The following is a 27,918-nucleotide window of genomic DNA, read 5'->3' as shown; positions in this document are numbered from 1 at the left end:
TTAGCTCAGTAGTCATTGCTGGATAAAACACCAAGTAGCATTGATCCCTAATGTGCTGCAATACAGCAGGTATCGTACATTTATTTTGAACACTGCAAAAACTCAAAATTCTGTCAGGACTTACAATTTAGACTAACTTAAAACTTAACTAGAACTTACAAATAGCTTGACACAATAAAAATTCAATTCAAACACGTGGGAAAAAGACCTAACTTTTAAGTGATGTGTGTTGTCAAGCGTAATGGCATTTTTAGGTAAGAAATATATATGGCGGAAAACAGACAAGACTGAAAAAGCAGTTTCTGCTCTTGCACCCCTCTGGAGAAGAACCTGCTGTATTTTAAGCCAAAACATCTGTTTCGTTTGATAGAACAATATGTCTATATGCTGCAATAGCAGATTCACGGCGCATTAAGCCCCCAAACTATTTTTAATTTTTCCGTTTTACCCTGAAAACCCCCGTTTACAGACGTTGCGCAACCACTTTTGTTTAAATCTAGCCACAAAAAGAATGTAAGTAATTATATTTATTATTCAAAATGTCTGTCATTTTTAGCTTAGAATCATTAATTGATGTCTAAATTTTAGTTAAAAAAAAAAAAAACGACTTCAAAAAATTATTCACTCCCATATTATAAACTGTTAAACGAATTACGTCACCATGAAAAATTTGGCGTCTGTAAAAAAAGTCACGGATATCTACCTCATTACTTTCGCTTAATTGTATTTTTTTTTGTTACTGTCACATTTTCCCCGATATGTTAGATGATAAATAATTGATCCAAACAAAAAAAAATGAAAAATAACATTTAAAAGGGTAACTATATGAAAAAGAAAATCTAAACCACTCCTTTTTGTCTGCGATTTCTGCATCGCGACCCTTGTTATATCACCATGTTTCACCCATAAAATTAAAAAAAAAAAAAAAAAAAATCCGGCTGTGGCCATTCACAACTCCGTCTTGACTCACAATTATACATGCTCCAGGGAGTTTTTGGATCGAAACAAGGTAAGTATGCGATAATATCGTTAAAATCGTGGCCTCTTTAATTCTGCTCTCGTGTGTTCTCGCCTCCAATTAGGGTTTTGCTGTTTAAAAAAATATATATTTTAAATGCCTTCCTGGTCAAAATTTTTGTTACCCCAGAAAATTGAGATTTTAAGCTTTCCAATGATGTACCACACATGCATTTCGGACAATTTTGAAAGTTGGCCAAATTAAGGGGCTCAGAGCGGAACTTCAAGTCACCTGAGTGTTTTCCGCCATATATAAATAGAGTGAAGAACTTCATATACGAAAATATTTTGGTCGGGGATACGTCGTACTTCACATACGAAAATGTTTTGACATACGTTTGAGGTTGAGAAAGAGGACTGGAATGTGAGTTTATATATATATATATATATATGTATTTTTTTAAAATAAGATCAAAAAGTTTTTTGAGTGAAAGCAGTGAATTAGTCTTTTTTTTATTCTAGTCACATCTGAGATGCAATTGTTGGCTGTTTTCAACAATGTACATCGAAAATGAAGAAAGTTGATTGACTGAAAAGGGTTCAATATTAGATGAAATGTCTTCTTTTCTCATGTATATTTATAATTGCTCTTCACCTAAAAATGTTTTATCCGATTACACGATTAATCGATAGAATTTAAGTATATTACTAAAATATTCAATAGCTGCAGCCCTAAATTATACTCAGCTGGACGCCACGAACTACAGTCTCTGACAAAAGTCTTGTCGCTTATCTATTTTGGAGGAACAATTGCTAATAACCTGACTTTTAATTATTGAATTGGTTTCAGAAATGGCTCAAATGAAAGCTAAGACCCTCCCAAATGATGTTGAATGTAAAAAAATATATTTGTTTCACTGAAAAAAGATTTATCATTTAATGAAGACATAAAGGTTGAATTTTGGCAAGACAAAAGTTTTGTCGCCTACAGAAAGTAGTGTGAAAATTGAACAAAAAATGTGCTTCAAATTAGGCCTGGCGCGGAACAAACCACTCACGTAATGTCGCGAACAGACTACAAGGGCGCTGTTTTATGTATATTGAGAGCTAAGAGGCAGAGACAAGCCAGTGGAGTGGACACAGGCATTCATTGGAGCCGCGCTATTTATTGGAATAAGCTTTGGCATTTCTTCCACAACAATTATAATTATTGTGGCGAGTGACGTGGGGAAAATGACAGGAGATTAGCTTTTTCTTATCACACTGTATTGAAAACAACGCAGAGAAGATATACCATTTACAGCCACCACTTACAGTCATGGTTGCGCAACTTCCCATCATGCATTTGGGCAGTTAAGCACAGTTAAGTCGCTACAGTTTCATTTAGTGAAAGCACAACAAAATAACATTCCTATCGCTCAAAAAAAAAATGTTCACAAAATGAAAAGCGCTCAATGCAAAGAGAACTGGCATTCCCAATCAAAATAGCTATGCAAAATAATACTCATTTTGGTCAAACTCATTCAAACATTTCGTTTAGCTCAACAAATACACTAGATGGCAATATTTAGTCACAATATACTATGGGATGGAATGGAAGATAAGACAGATGTATACATTCAACATACTGCACATAAGTACTGTATTTGTTTATAACAATAAACTCCACAAGATAGCATTAACATTAACATTCTTTCTGTGAAAGGGATCCACGGATAGAAAGACTTGAAGAAAGAGAAACATGAGTACAAGTTATAGTAATTTTGAAAGTTTGTACATTGTGACTAAATATTGCCATCTAGTGTATTTGTTGAGCTAAACGAAATGTTTGAATGAGTTTGACCAAACTGAGTATTATTTTGCATAGCTATTTTGATTGGGAATGCCAGTTCTCTTTGCATTGAGCGCTTTTCTTTTAGTGAACTTTTTTTTTTTTTTTGAGAGAGAGATAGGAATATTATTTTTGTTGTGTTTTCACAAAATGATACTGTAGCGACGTAACTGTGCTGAACTGCCCAAATGCATGATGGGAAGTTGCGCAACCATGACTGTCAGTGGTGGCTGGAAATGGTATATCTTCTCTGCGTTATGTACAACACAGGGTGTTAAGAAATAGATCATCTGTCTTTTTCCCCACGTCACTCGCCAAAATAATTATAATTGTTGTGGAAGAGATGCCAAAGCTTATACCAATATTTTTGTTCAATTTTCATACTACTTTCTGTAGGCGACAAAATTTTTGTCTTGCCAAAATTTGACCTTTATGTCTTCATTAAATGATAAACCTTTTTTCAGTGAAACAAATATATTTTTGTACATTCATCATCATTTGGGAGGGTCTTAACTTTCATATGAGCCATTTCTGAAACCAATTGAATAATTAAAAGTCAGGTTATTAGCAATTGTTTCTGTAAAATGGATAAGCGACAAGACTTTTGTCAGGGACTGTAGATGCTCATGTCAATGTCAAGTGTTCAAACTCCATATCCTGGCTGGCATTATTATTTAACATGTACATTTATCCACCATTTTAAAATTTAGACTCATACATCGAAACAATGACAGCTAAATGAGCACATTTAACAACACTTACCAGAATAATTCTTGTCAGCTCCAATAAAATACTTCAGCTTCTTCCTCAGTTACGGTCTCAATTGGTGGCCATCTTGGGAAGGGTGACCAACAGTTGGAAACTAAATCTCAAAAAGTACATGCTGCGTCGTGTCAGTAGTACTGATACCTGTATTTTAATGCTGTATCTGTATTAGAGATGTCCCGATCCGATATTTGGATCGGATCGGACGCCGATATGGGCAAAAAATGCGCATCGGATCGGCCGACACGGATAAATTCCGATCCAGACTTCCGATCCAGTTTTCTGGAATCCGGTCCGGGTTTTACAGTGCACCGACTTACGTAATCCATTCCAGTTTTTGCTTCGTTTTCCCTAAAATCCGGCCCATATTTTACGGGACACCTTCAACACACTACATTACCGTCTCCCAATTTACCGAGAGACTTTATCGGTAAAAATGTCAGCTGTGTGGGATCATTTCACCTTAAAGGACGACAAAGACGAAGAGGCAGAGTGCAACATATGCCACAATAAAGTCAAGCGTGGTGGTAAAGCTGTAAGAAGTTTTAATACAACCAACCTAATCAAGCATTTAGCGAAATACCACCACAAACAAAATAAGGCGTATGTTGAGAAAACCGAAGAAAAAAAGAAAGGTCCTATGCAACTAACACTGGCAGAAACTTTTGCTATGCGTGACAAACTGGCACCCGACAGTCCCAAAGCCCAGGGAATAACAAGAGTCATTGCCGAAGAATTCATTCTGGATGACGAGCCATTATCTCTCGTGAGTAAAGACGCACCATCCAACACTTACACGGTACAACATGCCCAGCCGTCATTACATCCTTGAGTCATTCGGCCGTGGAAGATTCGAGAACGATTCACAAACATCCAAATTCCAATTATTGAAATATGTCAAGTATAGCGGAACTAATACACGGCGCGGTCTTCGGGACGCAATGAGAAACGGACCGCATTGCGTCGCGAGAGTAAACATCATTGTTGTCATAGACGCGGGTAATGCCAATGCTCAACTCTTGGCTTTAGCTCAACTCATGCCGCTGGATAAAAAACACAAGAATACCTGACTGCTCCTGACAGACGCTACAAACTACGTCAACATCGTTTTACTGTAGATAATAGATATCATATGTATATAGAACTAGATGAAGGGTGACAGACTTGACGGCGTTAGCAACACTGAAGTATGGAAAACTAAACGCCCGCCATCTTAAAGCAGGAGACTTCCCTAGTAGGCTGTTGTGAACCTTCCAAGCGAACCTAATTAACTTATTAGCTAAAATACTCCTAAATCGGCAAAATCTTGACTTGAATCTGTCTTCAAAACAGTTTTAAAACTTACACATGTCAAAAGTAGACAAAAGGGAAATTATGGAATAACAGGAGCAATTTTAACAACTTTAACGGTTGATTGACAACATTAAATGAATTGAATGTAGTTTAAAGCTGCTGATACAGAATTGGGACTTGAGTATTTTATTTACTGTTTTAAAATGTTAACTTGATACTGAAATAGTCGTTTATTTAAACCTGAGAGGCTTTTTATACAATTATTTGAGCGCCTTGAAAGGTGGAAAAGCGCTATATAAGTATAACACTATTTACCGTTGTAATTAATGCATGAAACATTAAAAGCATCTAATAGATTTGGGGGGGGGGGATTTTCCACTGACGTTGTTTGTGTGTTTTGCTTTTTTAAAGGGTATGTAACGGCAAAGGGGGGGGTGAGACATCAATAGAACCGTTATGTGCCAAGATAACAAATATTGATAAAGTTAACAAAAAAATCAATCACATTAATGAGCAATTATCGAAAATAGATCGAAAATGACGAACATTTCCGAAAGTGTTCCGGAAACAGCCGAATTGGGCGGCGACGTCAAAACAAGTGATTGACAGTCATGGCGGAGCCAGGTGCCATTGTTTTTTATCGACGAGAGAGTAGCGTTCGGGTTTGTTTGACCAAAACATCACTAAAATGGTTCAAAACTGCTGTGCTATGTGGTGTACAAATAGCTATAGTATCCATGAGTTCCCGAACGCGAGAAAAAAAAAGCTGGACTACGCAGACAATGGGTAAAGTTCGTCCATGCAAAGAGGGCTAATTTTCTAGACCCAGCCTCCGGCACGGTTTTCTGTTATTTTCCACCTGAAAGCTTCTCGAACTATGGACAAGTAAAATCGGGTTTTGCTGCAAGATTGCTGCTCAAAGCAGATGCGGTGCCCACCATACACCAGCCACCTAAATGTCCCGAGATATCAAGAAAGAGGACGATGACTGGCAAAGGAGGCTAAGGCTAAGCAAAGGAGGGGAGCAGCCAAGCTCGAAATGGCCAGAGTGAGTACTCTTTTATAATAAAAAAATATCACGCATTGGATACAGGACTGGACACATGTATAAATTATCGCTCGTAAAATATATAGAACAAATCCTCTGATCCCATTCATATTTGTGTCTGTTGGCAGAGCGAAAAACTATGATAGCGCAATGAATGATAATTATTCTATACATTACTTTATTTTGCGGTCACGGTGTATCGGCTTCACAAAAAGAAATGCAAAAAATATCATTCGTTGTTTCCCACACGATCTGCTGCCGATGTTTCATCAGTGTCATTGCTCCCCTCAATGACCGTTTCATTACGTTGCATTGGCGTTCGTTTGGGCTCAAATTGGTAACCTAAAACACCAATTAAAGCTTCGTAACTCTCCTCGTCACCATTAGATGAACATTCGTTACGTCATTCTACGTCGGATTCGTCGCTGAAACTAGAAACGAAATTGTCTGCCATCATCGTCGCCATTCAGTATTAAAGCACTGAGCCTTTTTTCTTGTTGAAGAAACACCCCTCACTGTCAATTCTGAATTATTTTTTATTGACAACGAGGGGTGTTTCTTCATGAGGGAACCTGGAATATGTGCAGGACGAACACAATGCAACAGCATAAACAGCTCAAAACACCGCTAATTCTCCCCTCACTAGAAGGAATTATATTGATGCAGACAGGCGCTGCCACCCTAGTGGCCGGTGGCACTCTCTTCACTTGTAATGACGTCACACACACAATCTGCCAGATCTCGGGCGCCGGTCGTTTTAGCTTGACAATCGAGCCAGATTTCTCTCATTTTCTTGTGTGTAATTACACGAAGTGGCATGATATGAATACAAAAGGCATGTGTTTATGGATAAATGATGGAATATTAACATTTTCCCAGGGCATGACATACTCTTTAAGACAGTTTACAATAATATTTGCACGTTTTACTGACTGACTATGCCATTTCTGTTTGTTATTTATAATGTTTTGTGTTAGTCATTGAATAAACAGGTCAGTTTCTTGTTACCAACCGTTGTGTGTTATTCAAACTCACCTAATTCAGCTGGCTAGTTGTTATCAAGAGTACTAAAACTCTTTTCAACATGAGTCTGACAACTAAGTAAGGAGGCTAAATAACTTTAAACTTTAACACATGCTCAGATAGGCCGGTATCGGTATCGGCCAGCATCGGATCGGAAGTGCAAAAACCTGGATCGGGACATCCCTAATATGTATGGGTGTAAAACTATTTTTCTTCTACTTTTTCTGCAGCATGCGTGATTGACAGCCATCTTGAGAAGGGCGACCAGTGGTTTGACACTAAATCTCAAAGAGTACATATTGCACAGCATTGGCGCGTTATTTCTTAGTATTACTGGATACCGATGCCTACAGTTTTACGCTGTATTGGGGCCCTTTCCCATACTAGTATCAATGCAACACTACTTGTTTTCCTCTACTTCGGCAGTGTGCATAATTGGCGGCCATCTTGGAGACTTAATTTTGTAGAGTGCATCTTGTGTACCATTAGCGTGTTATTTCTTAGCACCGTCCGATACCGCCTGCATTTTAATGCCGTATCGGTGCAACACAAAAGATATCGGGAAAAGATAGGGGAAAAGATATCGTCATCACACACACCATATAATTGTCTGCATTAGTCTAACACATATATAGTCTAACACAGGGGTCCCCAAACTTTTTCCTGTGAGGGCCACATAACCCTTCTCTTCTCTGATGAGGGGCCGGGGTCAGTTTGTAACAGAAAAAGTGTGACGATTGCAGGAGTGCCTAAATGTAAAAATGTATTGTTTTTCAGAAAGCCACAATCAAATAACCCTTTCTGGATTCTTCACGGAACCAAAGTAAATAAAATAAAAATGATATAATATAATATAGTATAATATAATATAATTAGGGCTGTCAAACGATTAAAATTTTTAAGCGAGTTAATCACAGCTTAAAAATTAATCGTAATTAATCGCAATTCAAACATCTCTAAAATATGCCTTATTTTTCTGTAAATTATTGTTGGAATGGAAAGATAAGACACAAGACGGATATATACATTCAACATACTGTACATAAGTACTGTATTTGTTTATTATAACAATAAATCAACAAGATGGCATTAACATTAATATTCTGTCAAAGCAATCCCTGGATAGAACGACTTGTAGTTCTTAAAAGATAGATTTTAGTACAAATTATAGAAATTTTATGTTAAAACCCCTCTTAATGTTTTCGTTTTAATAAAATTGGTAAAATTTTCAATCAAAAAAATTAACTAGTAGCTCACCATTGTTGATGTCAAGAATTACACAATGCTCATGGTGCATAAAATCAGTCGCACCCAAGCGCCAGCAGAGGGAGACAAAAAACACAAGTAACAAGTGGACATGACACTGCTGTCATTTTAATCTGTTTGAGCGGGGCATATGCGTTAATTGCGTCAAATATTTTAACGTGATTAAAGAAAAAAATTAATTACCGCTCGTTAACGCGATAACTTTGACAGCCCTTAATATAATATAATATAATATAATATAATATCATATCATATCATATCATATCATATCATATCATATCATATCATATCATACAATATAATCAGGGGTGCACATAATTTTTTTGCCCAGGTTCTCAGAGGAGGACCTGGAGATGTGACTTGGTCCTCATTGAGCTTGAGAGCCGACCCACCTGATGCGATAAATTTATGACAAGCTTTACTTAGAGCCAATTAACTTTGATTAATTATATTAACGGTTAATGCTTGATTAACATCAACTGGCACAACAAAATTGCCATTACTTTGAAGTGAAATGTAAAGAAATAAACATAAAAGCACCAATTCAAAATAAAGGGCATTATGCGGCTCCCACATTAACTCCAAGCCTTTTTAAAAGTGGGATGTCCTCCTCATAAGACCTCATTGAACGTGTATGTTTAGCTTTGTAAAATGCGAGCAAAAACACGTTTGTCAGTGCATGTCGCTGTTCATTACCTTTATTCCGCCCTATTCCGCCACATGTCCATAGGGCGAGTGGGGTCCTGTTTGACATCGATAGTTTGCTTAATTGCCACATGCTCTCTGTTTTTTTTCGTGCTTTTCAAAGTTTGGATGGCTGAAATTCTTTGACCCTACATAAAATGCGTTGCTCTAATCGGCGACATTGGGATTCTCACGGCACATTTTGTACCGCATTTCCGTGCGAGCATCATTCACTTCTAGCCATGGTACCTCCTGTAGCCACTTTTCAGCAAAAGTCCTATTTTTTCGGTAGCTCTGGTGACGTCTCTGTCGTCTGTCTGTCTTTTGACGGGGGTGGGGGAACACGGAAGTAATTACTCAGTGTGGCCTGCCTCATCGACATTTTGAGAAGTTATTTTCTCGTGTCCGCCGCAAATAGTGGTCAGCCATCGGTACGCAAAAGCGTATGGAAGCCGTTGAGGGCCAGCGCGTTTGTCTACGTCCAGTACGCATGTGCGGACCACTTATGTGCACCCCTGAATATAATATAATATAATATAATATCATGTAATGTAATATAATATAATAATACTGTATTAATTAAATAGATAATAACCAAATAACCATTGCTCAGTTCTTCACAGAAAAAAGCCAGGACATAAATAACTCTATTGGGAAAAAAAAAAAAAAAAAAAAAAAAAAAATTTTTTCTTACAATTTTTTTTTTTTTTTTGTTCAGGGGGCCGGACCAAATGTGGCTGCGGGCCGTATCCGGCCCGCGGGCCGTAGTTTGGGGACCCCTGGTCTAACACATACATATGGTACAGGTTGGCACCGTCTAACTGTTTGCATTACTCTAACACACGTAATATAATTAATCAGGAAATAGTATCAGTTTCATATTTACGGTAGGACTACACTACTAATATAAAATAAATAGCACGAGCAAGAAATAGAAGAGATAGACAATGCTGTCTTATCACAAGATTGACGCACCAACTCGTGCAATCAGCTCTCCCAGCAAACTCCAAGGACAAAGCGCTTTGTCCTATAACAAGTACAACCAGCCCGGACAGCAAAGTTGATAGCGGGCGTCCCAATCCGCGCACGAACCTAAGCCGCCTAAAACCGGCCACCAAGGGGAAGACCAAAAAGCAACGCCCAGACCCACCTTCAGACACGCCTTCGACATGACCTGCGTCAGCAAAGACTTTAAAAAGACTGGACACTGAGATAAGACAGATTTTTTCTGCTCGGAAACATGTAGCCTTGTTTTGGATCCAGAATTGTCCCTCCGTCGTCTGTTTTTGCCTTGTTTTTACCATTGTCGACGAATAAATTGTCAACCTGTTTTCGGTGAGTGTTATTCAAGCTTTTGAAACATGGAGTCAGTTCATAGGGATTAAAATAAGAGGACGCGCGAGATTCGGCCTTCCCGGCGGGCGCATGCGGGGCAGCGTCAGCCGAGCGGCACTTGTTTTGGTTGGTGCTGTCCGCGGGTGCGTCTGGGCCGGGGGTGGGGGGGTGGGGGGGTGGGGGGCGAATTCCAAATATTGTCAATATGGATATTTTGGTCAATTGAAAAATGCAGTTTGAAAATAACAGGACAAAGAAAGCAATTGTAAACTGTGATCAGCTTTAATTCTAAAATAATCCATAAAAACAGTCAAAGTTTGTGATGAATGACAAAAAAAGGCAGTACAATTAGTTGTGTGGAGGTTTGTTTTTTTAGTCAAGCATCGAAACAAGGCACTCCCTTTTCAAATGAGATCATTTCATGCTCATAATTCTCTATACAGTAATAATGTGCTACATTTTCAGCTATATTGTCAATATCCTTTTAGCTTAACTGCTACATGGAACAACCATAGAGGGAAAGAAGCACCTTTAGAATGATAAGTGACAGATTGCATTTGACATACATGTGAAGGTAGAAAACAACATTTGACAAAATGGATACTTGGAAGCAATTCCGCACATTTGATGTGTTGAAGAGAAAAGACAAACATACATTGGTAAAGTTAACACTTTGGCTTCTGTTAATGGAAGCTACTATTTGTTCCACTTTGGCGGTGGAAACACGTTTTTGTGCAACAGTGATAGTTAAAATGATGTACACATTAGGGATGTCCTCGGTCCGATCACTTGATCAGCGATCGAGTTATTACAATGTAATTATTTGATATTGAAATACGATCACTCAATGCCAGCTTTCCCAGTTCAAATGGTTTCGATGTTGATAACTCAATGGCAGTGAATGAATTCAGGGCTATTAGCAACAAAATAATCCAGAGATATGAGGATACTGCAAAAAATGTATATATGCATATACAGTAGTACCTCAACGTATGAACGTCTCTACATACAGAATTTTCAGGTTAGGATACGCCTCAACGGGAAAATATTGCCCTCTTGTTACGAAAGAAATTTCAGGATATGAAAGGCAAAACTACAGTATGGCTGGTACCCGCAGCTCCCAGAGTTTACTGAATGTAACATACTTATAGCTGCTCTGCCATTGGCTAATGTCTAACATTCCTGGCATCCAATTGGCTAAGAGGGACCTCTACTGTATGTGTATGTGTATATCCCAGCATCCTCTTCATTCATGAGGTGTTCCGACAGCTTTATGTAAGTGTTAACTTTTATTCTTGACTCTTTTTTTTTACATTATGCACAATTCTCATTTTATGTTTATTGTGCAACACACTTATTATAAAATGTATTTGTTACATATTTTGATGCATTTTTATGCTTTATAAAAGATTTACAGTGGGGCAAATAAGTATTTAGTCAACCACTAATTGTGCAAGTTCTCCCACTTGAAAATATTAGAGAGGCCTGTAATTGTCAACGTGGGTAAAGCTCAACCATGAGAGACAGAATGTGGGGGAAAAAAACAGAAAATGACATTGTTTGATTTTTAAAGAATTTATTTGCAAATCATGGTGGACAATAAGTATTTGGTCAATACCAAAAGTTCATCTCAATACTTTGTTATGTACCCTTTGTTGGCACAAGCTTTTCACACACTGTTGCTGGTATTTTGGCCCATTCCTCCATGCGAATCTCCTCTAGAGCAGTGATGTTTTGGGGCTGTCGTTGGGCAACACGGACTTTCAACTCCCTCCACAGATTTTCTATGGGGTTGAGATCTGGACACTGGCCAGGCCACTCCAGAACCTTGAAATGCTTCTTACGAAGCCACTCCTTTGTTGCCCTGGCTGTGTATTTGGAATCATTGTCATGCTGAAAGACCCAGCCACGTCTCATCTTCAATGCCCTTGCTGATGGAAGGAGATTTTGACTCAAAATCTCTCGATACATGGCCCCATTCATTCTTTCCTTTACACAGATCTTCACTTGCTTGTTTGTAGGTGACCAAAAACTTATTTTCCACTCTAATTTGGAAATAAAGTCTTTAAAAATCCGACAATGTGATTTTCTGGGTTTTTTTTCCACATTCTGTCTCTCATGGTTGAGGTTTACCCCTGTTGACAATTACAGGCCTCTCGAATCTTTTCAAGTAGGAGAACTTGCACAATTGGTGGTTGAGTAAATACTTATTTGCCCCACTGTATGTCTGAGTTTTGGGGTGCTTCAAATGGATTAGGGTATTTACATGGAAAACGCGTCTTTACTTACGGAATTTTCAGTTTATAAAAGTACTTCAAAAACCAATAATTTTTGTAAGAAGAGGTACCACTGTATGGCTAGAAAGTTGGGATACTATATTTCCGAGGAATCGGATAAGGACTTAGAATCACCTATTTTTTATCTGCCGATACAGACTTGGACTCACGTGCAAAAATGATCGGGACATCCCTAGTATATGTAAGCATGTACAATAAACAGAGGCAGACATTTGTACTATTTGACACAGATATTGTTACAGTGGATAAAAGACGTTATGTGGTGAATACTTTCACAAAATATTTTTCTTATTTTAACCCCATTTTGCGGTCATGATCAGAAGAAAAACGAGTATTTTCTTGCATCATTGACTCAGCTTTTTTAAAACCAAGTCACATGTGGCAACGTCTGTTGGAGCCTTACGGCAATGGCGTGTAAATATATGCCATTAAAATGGACCTAACAAAAGCTTTTGAGGCTAAACTGTTGTAATCACAGTGACGAGCATCTCGTTAGAGCTTGTGAAAACGTTTACTTAAGTGGGGTGTAGCGGAGCCACTCGGAGGTACTGAGTTTGGACTTCGATATTTGCATACTGTGTGAACGTGGTGACGTCACCTCTTTTCAGTCGTCTTCTATCGCCTCCGTCTTGATGTCGCTAACCAACGTCAAGTCCACCTCGTCGGCAGTTTTTTCCGAACTCTTCGTCTCGGACGAGCCTCCGCGGCCCAGGACGACCATCCAGCTAGGCAGCAGTGTGGGAACCTGAAGCGACATGATAGAATTTGCTTAAACGAAATGAACTCTATTAACCTGCAACTCAGTGAATAACAGATTCAGAATTTACATGTTTTTATACCTGTTCGGGGAACTCGTTGACGTCGCCGTCATCGCCATTTGACTGTTCTCCGGGACTGGGGGCATCGATGCTGTGCGTCTCCAAGATGGCGGCTTCTTCAACAACAGATCATTGTTTCTGTCAGCGTTTACGAACAATTTTTTCATGACGATAAAGAGCTAAAAATGTGACTTGTGAGAATAAAACAAGACAAATTTCTTGAACACATGACAGTTTCTGTCACGTATTCATCATGCATGACATTGTCTTATTCTAGCAGTGTTTACGTCGTGTCACTCATGTGGCATGTGCTACCCCACCGGCGTTTAGATAGTCCTTTAAGCTAGGCTGCGCTCCAGGCTTTCTTGTTTTGAAACACACGGTAGGATCGGTTTTCTTGTCTTGGCAAGCGCGAACATTTAATGTTGCTTTAGCCTTTAAAGGTCTCTGCTGAGTGATTGTCTCACACTAAATGTAACTCGAAGTGTTAGCATAAAATTCACGTTAGCATTTAGCGTGGCTAGCTTTGACTTAAACTCCCGGACAACTTTTACACACATACAGTTCGCGGCATCCAGGTAGGTATAATGAATGTAAAATCATGTACTGTTTTCCTGCTGAATGTGTATTATCATCACCAAGTTGGTGTTCTCCTTGTAGACACTACAATATGTGCTCATCTGTCAATGTTTTTGGAATTGTTGGAAGCATTTATGTAAATATGGACTAAAACTTTCGAATTTTACAAACGAAAACATTTTGAGTAGTCGAAGAAAACTAGACAAAGACAAACACGTTTTGAATTGACCAAAATATGACTAAGACAATTTGAATTGACAAAAATATGACTAAGACAAGTATTTGCGTTCAAAAGACTTAAGACGAAAAATTCAAGCGCTGCTAAATACGACACAGATTCAAAAGGTTTTAGTCTCCAAAAATAAACGGTTTCCAACAATTCCGAATTCTTCAGGGACAACACAAACTTCGTGACAACACAACCCCTCTCTCTCTCTGCATTAAGGACAGCTCTCTCTCTCGCTCTCTCTCTCTGGATTAAGGACAGCATTTAAGATCCAACATTCAACACATCCACATTGCAGGAATGCATGCAACCTGATTTGTTGCATTTGAAATGTAAATGATAGCATTCGCATCACCATTAACTTTAGCATAGCTTAGGGCAGGGGTCCCCAAACTACGGCCGGCGGGCCGGACAAATTTTTTTTTTTCTTTCAATAGTGTTATTTATTTCCTGACTTTTTTCTGTGAAGAACCAAGAGACTGTTATTTGGTTATTATCTATTTAATTAATAGTGTTATTATTATATTGTATTATATTATATTATAATATATTATATTATATTATATTTATTTTATTTTGTTCCATGAAGAATCAAGAAAGGGTTATTTGATTGTGGCTTTCTGAAAAACAATACATTTTTACATTTAGGCACTCCTGCAATCGTCACACTTTTTCTGTTACAAACTGACCCCGGCCCCTTATCAGAGAAGGGAAGCGTTATGTGGCCCTCACAGGAAAAAGTTTGGGGACCCCTGGCTTAGGGTGACCAAACGTCCTCTTTTGCCTGGACAAGTCCTACTTTCACGTAGTATCCTCGTCGTCCGGGCGGGTTTTATAAATTCATAAAAATGTCCGGTTTTTATGATTTTTCACGGGACCAATTTGAAGAGAATTCCTCCGGCCGCTGGGTGGCAGCACCTGCCTGCGATGACATGGCTGCTAGTAGTAGGGAGGGAAGGAGTACTTCTTCTAGTTTTTGTTGGCAGTTTACCCCTATCATGAGGCATTACCACCATCTACTGGGTTGAGGATTTGGCCACAACGCCTGCCCAGTTGTTAAGTTTTTTTGCGATAAATACGTATCTAATGGCAACTGTTGACTTCTGTCGGAGCTTTGATTGTAAAATCCCGTTTGGTGTCTCATCGTTGCGCTGCCGATGATTGTTAACTTTTATAGCAAAGTTTGATTTTTGCCTCAGCTAGCTATCAGTAAGCTAAACCGCGCTAGGCATTATGGGAAACATAGTTTTGAACTGCTATGTTTGGAAACATGCTGGTTGAATAGTTTGTCAGTTTATTTCGGTTTTTGTTTGTGTGCAATCTAGAATATTGAATGAGAATATCAATTGAAATGGAATAACAATTTGTCAAGGACAATTGTCGTGATGGTAATTCATAAAAATGTTTAGTTGGCAGTATAGCCTACTGTGTGTATGTGGATTGACTGAACTACATTCCTATGGGTCTGCATTTTATATATATATATATTTTTTTTTTTTGGAAGTCATTATTTATTTATTTTCAAACTGCATTTTTCCATCCAGACTAAGGGGCACACTTTAAATATATTAAAGTGATATAGGCATCTTTGAGTGAACTTCGAGTAAAATTCAAGTACCTTGAGGCCGGGCTGAGTGTCCTCTTTTTTGGAAATCAAAATATGGTCACCTTAGCATAGCTAGCGACAGTGGTCACACTGTGTGAACAGGGCCCAGGTGCGCTGAGTATCAACAAGCCCCTTAAGTCACCCAGCTGAGAGTGGGGTGGAAGGGTGCAAGTGGTTCATTTTTCGCAGGACCCTATTCACGACACGGGGCGCCTCGACACGAGCGGACGAGGGTAACCTGAAGTATTTTAACACTTTGTATATTTTTAGCCCATGTATCATCTTACCTTTGTTTTTGACTCAACCCTCGCCCAACGGCGTCCCCTTTTACGCCCGCAAACCGGGGCCCCTGGAGGCCCAGGTGCGAACGCACCACCACCACCTCCCTAAGCTCCGCGAGCAATCTTTTAAACTGTTGTTGTGTTGTTGACGTCGGCTATGGCTTGCAGTAGTAGTTGCAAATAAAATCATTGGAAAACCCTCATGAAGTTGGCGTCGTACTTGTGGACACTACAGTATGTGCTGGTCTGTCAGTGTTTATTTAAAATTGTTGAAAACCTTTTATTTTTTTTGTACTAAAACCTTTACAGATAAAAACATAGTGAGTAATCATCAACTAAAACTAGACAAAGGCTAACACATTTTGAAAGACTAAAATAGTTGTCCAGTATTATCGGGTAGCTAATAATGTCCCGATAAAAGCATTTTAAATGATATCCGTTAATATCGACATTGGTTTTTCATCATCTGTTTTGGGCCAATATGAATATGGCAGTGCTGTAATGTCCGCTTATTGCCTGCCTGTGTTTCTGGTGTTTTAAGCCCCCCTGCTGGCGCTAGGTGTGATTAGAGAGAGCTAAATGGACAAGCTAACGTTTACTTTTGCAGCCAGTGTACCATAGCAGTTCTTGCCATCTTACCACGTTGTTTGTCCCCTATACGAGCATCGCTGGTAAGCAGTGTTGTTAATAACGGCGTTAGACTATAACGGCGTTACTAACTGCGTTATTTTTTTCAGTAATGAGTAATCTAATTAATTACTTTTCTCATCTTGGCAACGCCGTTGGGCCAATTGTCCCCAAAACCCTTTAAACTTCACATTGTGTGACCTGTTTTTTTTTTTTGTGTTTGTTTGTTTTGGTTTTTTTTTGAGAAAAAAACCCATGAAAATTATCGCTAGTTACTTTGCCAAGTAACTAATTACTCTTACATTCAGGTAACTGAGTTACTAACGCAATTACTTTTTGGGAGAAGTAATTTGTAACTGTAATTAATTACTTTTTTAAAGTAAAATTAACAACACTGCTGGTAAGTTATATCCTTCTTTTCTTTTAAATCCATGAGTGCTGTGTAATATATTGGAGATGTGTATATTTCATTTTGTTAGCATTTGTGCTGAGATGTGGTGACTCATTGCTTGCAAGCTGTACTACTAGTTGCAATTCAATTTGACACGTGGTGTATAATTTGCTTTATTTGTGACTATAGTTCAGATTATTGATACAATGTATTGTTGCTTTTAGTTTCACAAAAACGTATCAGTGCTCTTGGCAAGAGAAAGATGACCACAGTAGAGTAAATTCAACTTTACTCGAGTGTCTGACTTCTCTTTAGAGCCTGATTTGTTCGCCATTTGTTGATTTGTGTACTCACATCCACATTGAAGAAAAGAATGAGTGCTTTATGGGCACTTTGCACTTGATCCAAAAAACACTATTTTGATTACAACAATAAATATAGTGGTGTAATACAGCCATTTTCCTCGGAAACTTCAGTTGTTCTCTTCTATTTCATCGAATGTTTATTTGGAAATCCTCTAAGTTGTTACATTTATCATTATTACAGCATCCAGTGGGGCACCACAATAGAATTAGCGATAATATGTTCAGTCCACGACCACATGTATCGGTATCGGTTTGATATCGGTAACGGATTGTTGGAGTTGGACGATATCGGGATATCTGTTAAAAAAGACGTTATCGGAAAACTCTACACTAAACTATACTAATAAGTATTTCCGTCCAGAAGACTAACGAAATTTAAAAGGGCTCCCAAAAACAACACTGCAACAGACCCTCAAAGCTTATAAGTGTTTCGGAGGAAAAATAAAAACATGGTGGACGACTGATGAAGTCATTACCAATATTGGCACGTCTCTTCATGTCCTTGCGGCGGTTAGCAAACCAGTTGTACACTTTGAGAGGCGTAACTTTCTCAAAGTCCATCAGCTTCTTTCCTGAAAAACACACTCGTTTGTCACGTATTGAACACTGGAACAGCGAGGCGATTGTGTTCTAGATTTGGACCCGCCTGGTTTTTGAATGACGGCATTGCAGGCCATGGAGATCTCCTCCCTCCTCGCTTCGTCGGGATATTGATTGTCGCTGAAGTAGCTGCGCAGACCCGCAATGAATGAAAGAGTCGCGTCACGTTGTAATACATCATTAGGTGTAAATGTTACCTCTCCATGACGGCCAGACATTCCTTCCTCCAGGTGAATCTATTGCCCCTGCGCAGGCGGAAACCCCCTGGAGCGGGGGAAAATGTGGGCTGAGCCTGCTGCCAATCCATCATCACATCTTCCAGAGCTAACGGGGCGCTACGCAAGCCCAACGTGGCACCTGATGGGTCAGGCACATCAAAAAATTGGTACCAGTGCATTATTAGCATGACAGACAGGGTTGGTGATAGTGGCATTTTCAACCCATTTTAGTGCAATTGACAATTTATTGTAATAAAATCAATACATACACATTTCTGACCTTCGACCTCATTACTCCAAAATCTAATCACCTCTTTCGTTTGATTTTGCAAACATATCCTGCAAGTTCGATAACTCAAAAACGGATGAAGGGATTATTATCTTCAACGAAAACATATGCTTCTGACCTCTGTGACCTTTGACCTCATTACCCCAAAATCTAATAACTTCTTCCGTTTGATTTTGCAAACATATCCTGCAAGTTCGATAACTCAAAAACGAATAAAGGGATTATTATCTCCAACAAAAACATATGCTTCTGACCTCTGTGACCTTTGACCTCATTACCCCAAAATCTAATTACCTCTTCCGTTTGATTTTGCAAACATATCCTGCAAGTTTGATGGATCAAAAACGGATAAAGGGATTATTATCTTCAACAAAACATATGCTTCTGACCGCCGTGACCTTTGACCTCATTAACCCAAATTATAATCACCCCTTCCCTGAGAGTTTGATAATTATTTCATTTGTTTTTTTTTTGTTTTTTTTTTGTTTTTTTTATTATCTTGAACACAAACACAAAGTCATACGAAACTGAATACATAACTTCTACCTTCTGTACGTTTCACGTAGGTAGGTAATCAATAAAATGTTAATTAAAAATTAAATAAAAATGAATAAAAACAGAACTAAACTTTGGTTAGGTTCCCTATTAACTCAATCAATGAAATAAAAATGAATACAAATACTGGCTACGGCCCCAATTAACTCTTAAGTTGATAGTATTTAAACTCCTTGCATGCCATTGATGGCGATAGTATTTAAACTCCTTGCATGCCATTGATGGCGATAGATGTCCGAATGGCGTACTGCACGCTACACGCCACTTCCGCTCATTAATATTCAGGACGTTAGCTAATGTTGCTAAGGGGGGGACACGCTAACCTGTTTGTCCCCAATTGGAAATGAATGGAAATCGTGTACGAAGAAGATGTTTACATAGCTAAACATACCAATTCTGTCCGAAAATTATGTCCCGGTGCCAAATTCACTGGTATAGATGTGGAAGAACATACAAATGTTCAGTTAAAGAGATGGCCTGAGTGTCGAGGGCTGAAGAAGACGAAAAAAACTAGCCGACCAAAGCATAGCCTTAGCTTTTTTATCGACGCCTTTTTCTTACGCGACTGACAATGACATTCTCCTGTTTCAACAATCCTTTACCAACACACGCCCTGTCTATCTAATATATTATATCCTCTGGTTGTCTTACGTCTCTGACCGTTCTTTTGGGGTATTTACATTGCTATTCTTGTGTAGTGACCGCAAATGCTACTCGTTGAGAGCCAACGAACACTTAATTTCTTCATTGATAACAAATCTAAATTCTTTAATTTATTTACACTTCGTCGTCATGGAGGAGTGGAAGAGCATTCCAGTGGCAACCTGTGAAGCTCTGGTCAACTCCATGCCCAGGAGAGTAAAGGCAGTTCTGGATAATAGTGGTGGCCACACAAAACATTGACAGTTGACATTTTGTACTGTATTTTAATACTGACAACAGCTGCACTAGAAATTCGAACAAATCTGCTCCCTATGCACACCTTGACCTAGTAACACTAATGAGTCACATGACATTTTGGAGGGAAAATGACAAGCAGTACTCAATTTGGACATTTAGGGATGTCGTTTCTGAGGGGTGTACTCACTTTTGTTGCCAGGGGTTTAGATATTAATGGCTGTATTTTGAGTTATTTTGAGGGGGAAATAAATAAACTATTATATAATTTGCACAAGGACTACTTTTCATTGTGTCAAAGTGTCCTTTTGTCAGTGTTGTCCCATGAAAAGATAAACTTAAATATCTGCAGAAATGCGAAAGGTGTACTCACTTTTGTGATACACTGTACAGTATTTGTACTATAAGTACACGCAATTACACATAAAGCCCGAGTTATACTCCTGCGTTGCGGTGACGGCGAAGTGATTACGGCATCAATGAGCATTCGATAGTTCTGCGGTAAGGGAACGCGTTGCTCTGTAATTCACCGCCAAACCACTAGAGGAGTGTGGCGTTATGTTTGTACGGTTTTGGGGCATGCTTGTTGACTTCCACTAGTCTAGTTTAATGGATAAAAAAAAAAAACAATGCAAGATGGAACGCTTGAATGTAAATCTTCTGCTCATCAACATTGAATAAATGTTGATCATTCAAATGTTGAGGGGCAGGCGACGCAGAAGACGGTTTCGAGGCGGTCTGGCTGACTTTTGATGCCGCACGGAGTTCTAGACTCGGGTGGAGACAGCTAGCTGTGGCGGCTAGCTTCAAACTGGCGACGAGCACTGTGTCCAAGGTCTGCAAAGCCCTCCAGTCCGATTTGTTTCCCGTGCCCTACAACCAGCAAGTGGGAAGCCATAGCAGATTTCTGGCGTCTATGGAACTTCCCTAACTGCGTTGGGAGCCTTGATTTTCACGTTATCATAAAAAGCACCGAGGCACTCTCAATCAGTGATGATGTATCGTATGTGAACTGTCTGTTATTGAAAATTAAAGATCAAAACAACTATTTTGACACCAAACCTGTGCTTTATTCTTCATATACTTGAAGTGTGACATGTTAGTAAGTCACAGACTCAAAGCAAACCTATGTACACAATAAATGATGAAGTGAACCAACCAAAAATACGACATAAAGTGATAAAAAGTTGGCAGTTTTTGGCCGACTGGGTCACTGCTTCGTGTGGCCACTCAATTCTGAACACACACGTCTCGGTGGTTCTTCCATTTTTTTTTTCAATTGCCGACCTTGCCATTTGGCAATCATAATAATGTCTGGACGAGACTTGCTCTTCGATGATACTCCCGTCGGCTTGGTCCATTTTTGCGTGTAGAAAAATAATGTTTTAAAATGGCAGTGATTTCGCGCTGAACCGGAAACACCAGTCTGAGCGAACCAATCGCAGTCCATTTCCGCCACGTCATATGAGTTGACGTGACGCTAGGCTGACGCTAGAGTTTGAAAAATCAATAGGACCGCGTTAGGCTACGGCGCAGGGTCATAAATCGGGTCTTCCTTGACGGCGCAGGTCTGACGCGGAAGTATAACTCGGCCTTAATTGTACTACCAGTACAAGCAATTACACATAATTGTACTAACACTACACGCAAGTTCACCCCTTAGTACAAATACACACAAATACATGAACTTGTAGTACGAATATACTCAAGCACTGTGAATGTTCATGTTTCACATTAACGACGCTAGACGTGCAATCCATTTTGACCAGGGGGTGCAGGGGGGCGCGAATGAATGTTCATTCGCCCATCCTTGTCAAAATGCATTGGACATCTAACGCTGTCAATGAGTTCAATGAGTGCCTGTAAGTGTTAAAAAAAACATAAATTGTGTATGTACAGTAAGGGTTAAAGTTGATTTATTCTTGTATTTCTTAAATGAGTGCCCTATAATGGTTGCCATGATGGACAGGCGTGTTCTTACCGGGGCTAGTCTTCTCCAGCTGGTACCACCTGAAGAAGGCTCGTTTCTTCTGCTCGCTGAGGTCGGAACCTTGCTGCAGCAACCAGTGCGAGATGCGGCTTTGGCTAATTCCTGCAAGAGACCCAAGATGTGTGAGCTGCTTGTTAGAAAAAGAAGCAGGATTGAGTAGAAAATCGCACACCCGTCACTTGCGCGACTACGGCCTGGGAAATGCGCCGGTTGGCTAGGAAGCACTTGATCTCCTCCTTGATGACGCCAGTGTCTCTCCTACAGGCATGAAAATGGATCAGGGCAAGGCAAGGCAAGGACAGTTTGAGCATACTTCAGACGTTCGGGTAACTTGTTCCAGAGGTGAGGAGCATAATAACTAAATGCTGCCTCACCCTGCTTGGTTCTTGTTCTTGGAACATGCAGCTTAAAAAGCCGAAATATGTTCCGGTACACTGTAAAACCCAACGAAATATTGAGCTCTGTCGACCTTAACTGTATTACAGCAGGGCCGTGCAGAGACCGGTGTGTGTGTGTGTGTGGGGGGGGGGGGGGGGGGGGTGCTCGTAGATCAAAAGGGGCAAATGAAAAAGTATTTAATACACCTTAAAACAACATAACTTCAATTTTAACCAGCGTTAGATAATAATTGGCTGCGACTGTGACATACTTTAATTTGGGGGGGGGGCAACGGTGAATAGAAATAAACACTGTCATCAACACTTTCTGGCTGTGACTAAGTCAGTCTGCCTCTTTTCTTCCTTCAACCTCTGCATCAAAACTTCCTTCCTAAAACTTGTTCATCTGAGAACAAACCACATCAGATGGTCCCTGAACCACCAACAGCACAGTTCTCTCAAAACTTATTTCATTATTGTCCATACTTAACAACTCTAGCACCTAATAATGAATAAAGCAATTACATAAAATCTTATAGAAAAATAACATTGTAATTGTGTTTATAATTGTATTTTATACCCGACTATCCTTGCAAACGTATTCTTACCAAGTGTGCTATTCACCCAGCTGATGAGGTATCCACTGCCTTTAGCAGCCTATTCCAACTCATTTCTTTATCCCTCAATCTCCTCTCCTTACGAGGCATGTCTATATAATGAAATATAAATCTTAAAAAAGAAAAAAAAAATCCAGACTCCCCTGTGGCTTTTATTTTTAAAGGTTTTTTTAATTTCTTTCTCTCTCAATAACTATGGTGGTAGAGTTGTATCTTTATTATTCAATCAAAAAAAAAAAAAGTTGCTTCAATCAAAATATATATTTTTAATCCCAAAAAAGTCACTTCAAAAAAAAAAAAAAAAAAAAAAAAAAAAAAAAAAAAAAAGGTTTTTGATTGCAAAAATAAATTTGAGACAAAAAAAAAAAAAAAAGCATTTGAAAACTATTTTTCTTGATCGAAACAACTTTTTCCATTGAAGTAATATTGTTTCGCGTTTGGGCCACATTTTGGCTAGGACATTTGTGTCTTTATTAGTCAATCAAAAAATAAGTTGCTTCAAACAAAAAATATATATAACTCACTTAAATCCCCCCAAAAATTCAATTATAGAAAAAAGTTTGCACATGTGTCAATCATCGTTTAATGAGCAGTCTGAGAGGGTTTGAGTAGACTCACTATGAAGCATTTAATAAAGCCAAGCATTTTCTTACTATGTTCTTGTTTAAAAATTATTCGGTGGGGCAGTAACATGTTTAAAACATCATAATTCTTACATTTTGAGGTGCTTAAAAACCATTTATAAATGATACTTTGGGGGGAAAAAGTGAAAAAACATGTCTTATATATGCATCTTTTTTTCCAATGTAAAATCTAAATAAATACATTGAACACGCACAACAAAATTGGGGGTGGGGGGCAATACTTCGCGGTTTTCACTTATTGCGGCGGGTTCTGGTCCATATTAACCGCGAAAAACGAGGGATCACTGTATTTTTGAAAAGCTTTAAGAAGCAAGAATCATTCCCACCACTCGTCGGGCCGGTGTTGTGCGAACACCGGCCGTCAGCTCAGGTCCGAACCGAAAATAACGCGTCTCAGGCGAACGACGGGAGCGATGCGAGGCGCCCCCCTCCATCCGAGAGCATGCCGCTTAATTTGACTCAACATTGTCATTCTTCGTTTATATTACCGCTAAATACACAAGCTTGACGCTGATTTAACGGGAGCTATTTTTTACGGGAGATTTGGTTAGCTCTGGCAGTGTTCAACGCAAGCTGCAACGAATGGCAGTATCTTTTTTATATCGCGAAATATGAAAACGATTGAAACCATTACTCACCAAATTCAATCTACTGACAAATACAGGCAAGTGTGTATGCTGCATGTACATGCGAAGCATGTAGAAGGACTAGCTGACTGTCCAAGTGTCACTTTTTTAAATGACCGATTTCTGAAGTGCTCAGTTTACGTACTAAGTTAATCACATGATAATAATAATAAAATAAAATCCCCCCCCACCCCCCCCCGAAAAAGATTTTCTCCTCGGTTCTACGTAATTCACGCAGGTCACCCTTTTTGACTTCAAAAAAGCGAATTTCGCCGAAAGGTGAGAGATTTTCATGCCTCCTCCTAGAAGAGGACACACTTTATACTTCTGGGTTCCCACTATAAAACTAATTCCACGTGGCTTCTACCTCATCAAGTCTTCCACTTTCTCTTCAACATCCGTGTCATCATCTCCAGTCTCGTAGCTGTAGCCTACAAGAGGAAACCTGGGCAGTGGCGACATTTTCCCATTGGTTTGAACGGCTGTCGCGACAGGCGACGTTACATCGAAGCTACTCGGCGACAATCGGCTGTCGGGGAAGACGGTCTGAGTGGCGGCGGTGGAAGACAGGCGGTGGGTTGAGTCGCGCCTTTGAGGGCGGTCGAGGTGCTCCAAGGTGTCCAGGGCATGGAGGAGCTCAGCGTGGCCGATCCCCGTCCTCCTGAGCCTCTGCAGGAGGTCGATCTGCTCGATGGTAAAGCGAGGCTCCTCACACTGCTGGAACATCCTTGAAAAAACAACAGAATGCTTGAATGACGTGACCTAACCTTGACAGCAAAACTACAGGTTGATGAGATGATCGGTTGAACAAAGTCCGTTTTCACTTGAAACTATATTGTCATCAACCCATGATTGTAGTACTTGCCACACACGACGTCAGAGGTGGGTAGTAACGAGTTACAGTTACTCTGTTACATTTACTTGATTAACTTTTTGAGAAAAATGTACTTGAAGAGTAGTTTCACTCTCTAGCTACATTACAATTATTACATTTTCTGTGCAATCACATGGCATCTTTAAAACGCTGTAAAAATTAAACTACCGTATTGGCCCCAATATAAGACGGTGTTTTTTGCATTGAAATAAGACTGAAAAAGTGGGGGTCGTCTTACGTTCGCGATCTAGACGTTATACCCATTCACGATGCTAGATGGCGCCAGATATCATGGAAGCGATGTTCTGTCATGACAGATCTCAGCTACTCTAAAATTTAACCAGTTTGCATTATCTTATTGCAATGTTTTTCCTTATTCAGATTTGTTTCAAGAATACAGTTACAGTTAGACTTCACTTTGATGGTTAATGCAGTTATTGCAATTTTGTTGTTTTATCACAATAGATTGGTTTATTTACATTTCAAAACCCAGAAGCCATTCATTTACGAATGTGATTGCACTTTACATATTTAAATGTTCAGATATTAAGATTCGAATGAGGCAAAATAACATGCTTTTTCTCTCAAATATATTGTTATAATCATTTGTTTCAGGTGTACTGTAATACTTTTCTGTATAAAAATTAATTTGGTGTTCTTGGTGTTCAAAAAGTCTTTTTTCAAACTTGAGTCTTGAAAAAGAGGGGGTCTTCTTATAATCAGGGCCGTCTTATATTCAGGTCAATACGGTACTTGAGAAAGAGTCAACATGGAAAACTGGAGATATGACAGTTCATGTGTTCTCCGCTAGAGGGCACTCATGCTCTTTGAACAAGTAAGGTTTCATTTTTTTTAGTCTGAATTTGATTATTTTTTGGGCTTAATATCTGTCATGTAATAATTAATAGTATAGTAGTATAAAAACAGTATAATAATAACAATTTATATATATATGACTTTGTCCAGAGAAAAAAGTATATGCCATTGTTTGAAAAAATATCAGTCTTTGTAAGCAGTTACTCACAATGTTACTCATTACTTGAGTATTCTTTTCACTGAATACTTGTGTGAATTTTTGAATGACTACCGGTACTTTTACTTGCGTAATTTTTTTTTTTTTTTAAGTAGCCCTACTCTTACTTGAGTATTCTTTTCACCAAATAATTTTGCTTGTACTTGAGTGAATTTTTTGGATGAATACCTTTACTTGAGTGATATTATTTTGAAGTAACGCTACTCTTATTTGAGTACAAGGACGTAAGTTTGCATAGAGACGTTAGGGACATAACACTAGCAACTTTTCAGGATGCTCAGATTGTTCTCACCAACTTTTAAGCAACCTTATTTGCATTATATAATGAGTTCAGTTATATAGGTAATTTAGAATGTCTTTCCATATGTTGTAAGGATAGAATAGACCCTACCATTATTTAGTGAATTATTTTCATTAGGTTCAAACATGTATTTATCCATATCCATTGCCCTCACTCCCCACCAAACACCACACAGACACACACGCACACAGATTCATGTCGACAACATGCTATTAGAAGTTTTTTTTCGGCCAGCAGCAGCCACAGTAAGTACTGTAATGTAAAAAGACATCAATGTTGTGGAAGTGGAGGAAACACCACTAATTTTGTTAATGGAAGTCCGACCTGCATCACAGTTGGCATAACGTTAAACTGCGTGAACTTGTTAACCTGCACAACTACTGCGGTCAGGCCAGCCTCCACAAGAAGCAACAAAGTCACGCTAGCCGTCCCTCATTTGGATCATTATTTGCATTATGTGCATAACGGTAATGCACCTTCAAAATAAAATTCCCAAGCATTTCTTTAAACTATCCAGAATTGCACTTGCATTTAAAAATAAATTAAAATACCTTAGCTTAGTATACAATATTAAAACAGTATTAAAAAATAAAGAAGGATCTAAGTACAACAAAAGAACAATTGGCTAATTTGCATAGCAAAAGTCCGCTAGCTTAAATGCTATAAAATGATTTAAAAAAAAAAAAAAAAAAACAATACTCTCAACAACAACAAAATCAAACACATGCTCCCACAAAACAGCTAAATTTACAAATGCATAAAAAAAAAAAAAAAAGCTTATGTTGGCCTTAACAGGGAGAAGGTGGATTCAGCCATGTTAAATGAGATATCATATTCACGGTTGTCACTAGAGGGCAGTGTATCCACCCAAATCAATAAAACTAAATGCAAACACTTTCAAAACATAGTATTATAATGTTTAACAAATACCCGAAGCAGAAAATTTTGAAGATTTTTCTGTACTCGAATTACTTGAGTTAATCGATTAATCGTTGCAGCACTATCTACTACAATTTTAAAGTCACTTCCTATAATATTGCATGCAAGGGCGTAGGTTTGCATAGGGACGGTAGGGACATAACACTACCAACTTTTCAGGATGCTGAAATTGTCCCCACAAACTTTTAAGCAACCTTATTTGCATTATATAATGACTTCAGTTATATAAGTCATTTAGGTTGTCTTCCCATGTTATAAGGATATAATTGACCCGACCATTATTAAGTGCATTATTACAGTACTTTCATGATGTTCAGACATAGACTTCATATGAAGTCTATGGTTCTATGGTTATGAAGTCTATGGTTCAGACTTACATTGACCCCTTTTCAATTGCCTAATGTGCCAGTCCATTTTTTCCCCTCAAACACACGTTTGATTGGCTGACTTGACCCCCCTCCACACACACACACGCATTCACAGCCCGACAAAAATACAACATGACAAGAGATATTAGAAGTTTTTTTCCCGCCAGCAGCAGCTACTGTAAGTAACGTAAAAAGTAG

At 38.8% G+C, this 27,918-nt stretch overlaps 1 protein-coding gene across 4 annotated transcripts in view; it reads right to left on the bottom strand.

Moving 5' to 3' along the window:
* The window catches only part of LOC130927863 (homeobox-containing protein 1-like), a 55,672-nt gene that overhangs the window by 25,801 nt on the left and 1,953 nt on the right, over positions 1-27,918 (bottom strand). For 2 of the 4 annotated variants that reach the window (XM_057853976.1, XM_057853970.1), the window contains exons 2-9: positions 24,573-24,932; positions 22,114-22,199; positions 21,933-22,043; positions 18,190-18,349; positions 18,039-18,121; positions 17,869-17,964; positions 13,339-13,433; positions 13,098-13,244 (exon numbers count right to left, since the gene is read on the bottom strand). In XM_057853976.1, the coding sequence (XP_057709959.1) occupies positions 13,104-13,244; positions 13,339-13,433; positions 17,869-17,964; positions 18,039-18,121; positions 18,190-18,349; positions 21,933-22,043; positions 22,114-22,199; positions 24,573-24,931 (1,131 nt within the window). In that variant the 5' untranslated portion in view covers position 24,932 and the 3' untranslated portion in view covers positions 13,098-13,103. Of the gene's footprint in view, positions 1-12,381; positions 13,245-13,338; positions 13,434-17,868; positions 17,965-18,038; positions 18,122-18,189; positions 18,350-21,932; positions 22,044-22,113; positions 22,200-24,572; positions 24,933-27,918 lie in introns of those variants that run through there. The other 2 variants (XM_057853962.1, XM_057853984.1) reach the window with 2 other exon arrangements.

This window comes from Corythoichthys intestinalis, chromosome 1 (genome assembly GCF_030265065.1).
Source record: "Corythoichthys intestinalis isolate RoL2023-P3 chromosome 1, ASM3026506v1, whole genome shotgun sequence".
In the NCBI taxonomy this organism is placed as follows: Eukaryota; Metazoa; Chordata; class Actinopteri; order Syngnathiformes; family Syngnathidae; genus Corythoichthys; species Corythoichthys intestinalis.
Note: the sequence above shows the minus strand (reverse complement) of the source record. Positions and strands in the feature narration are given on the sequence as shown.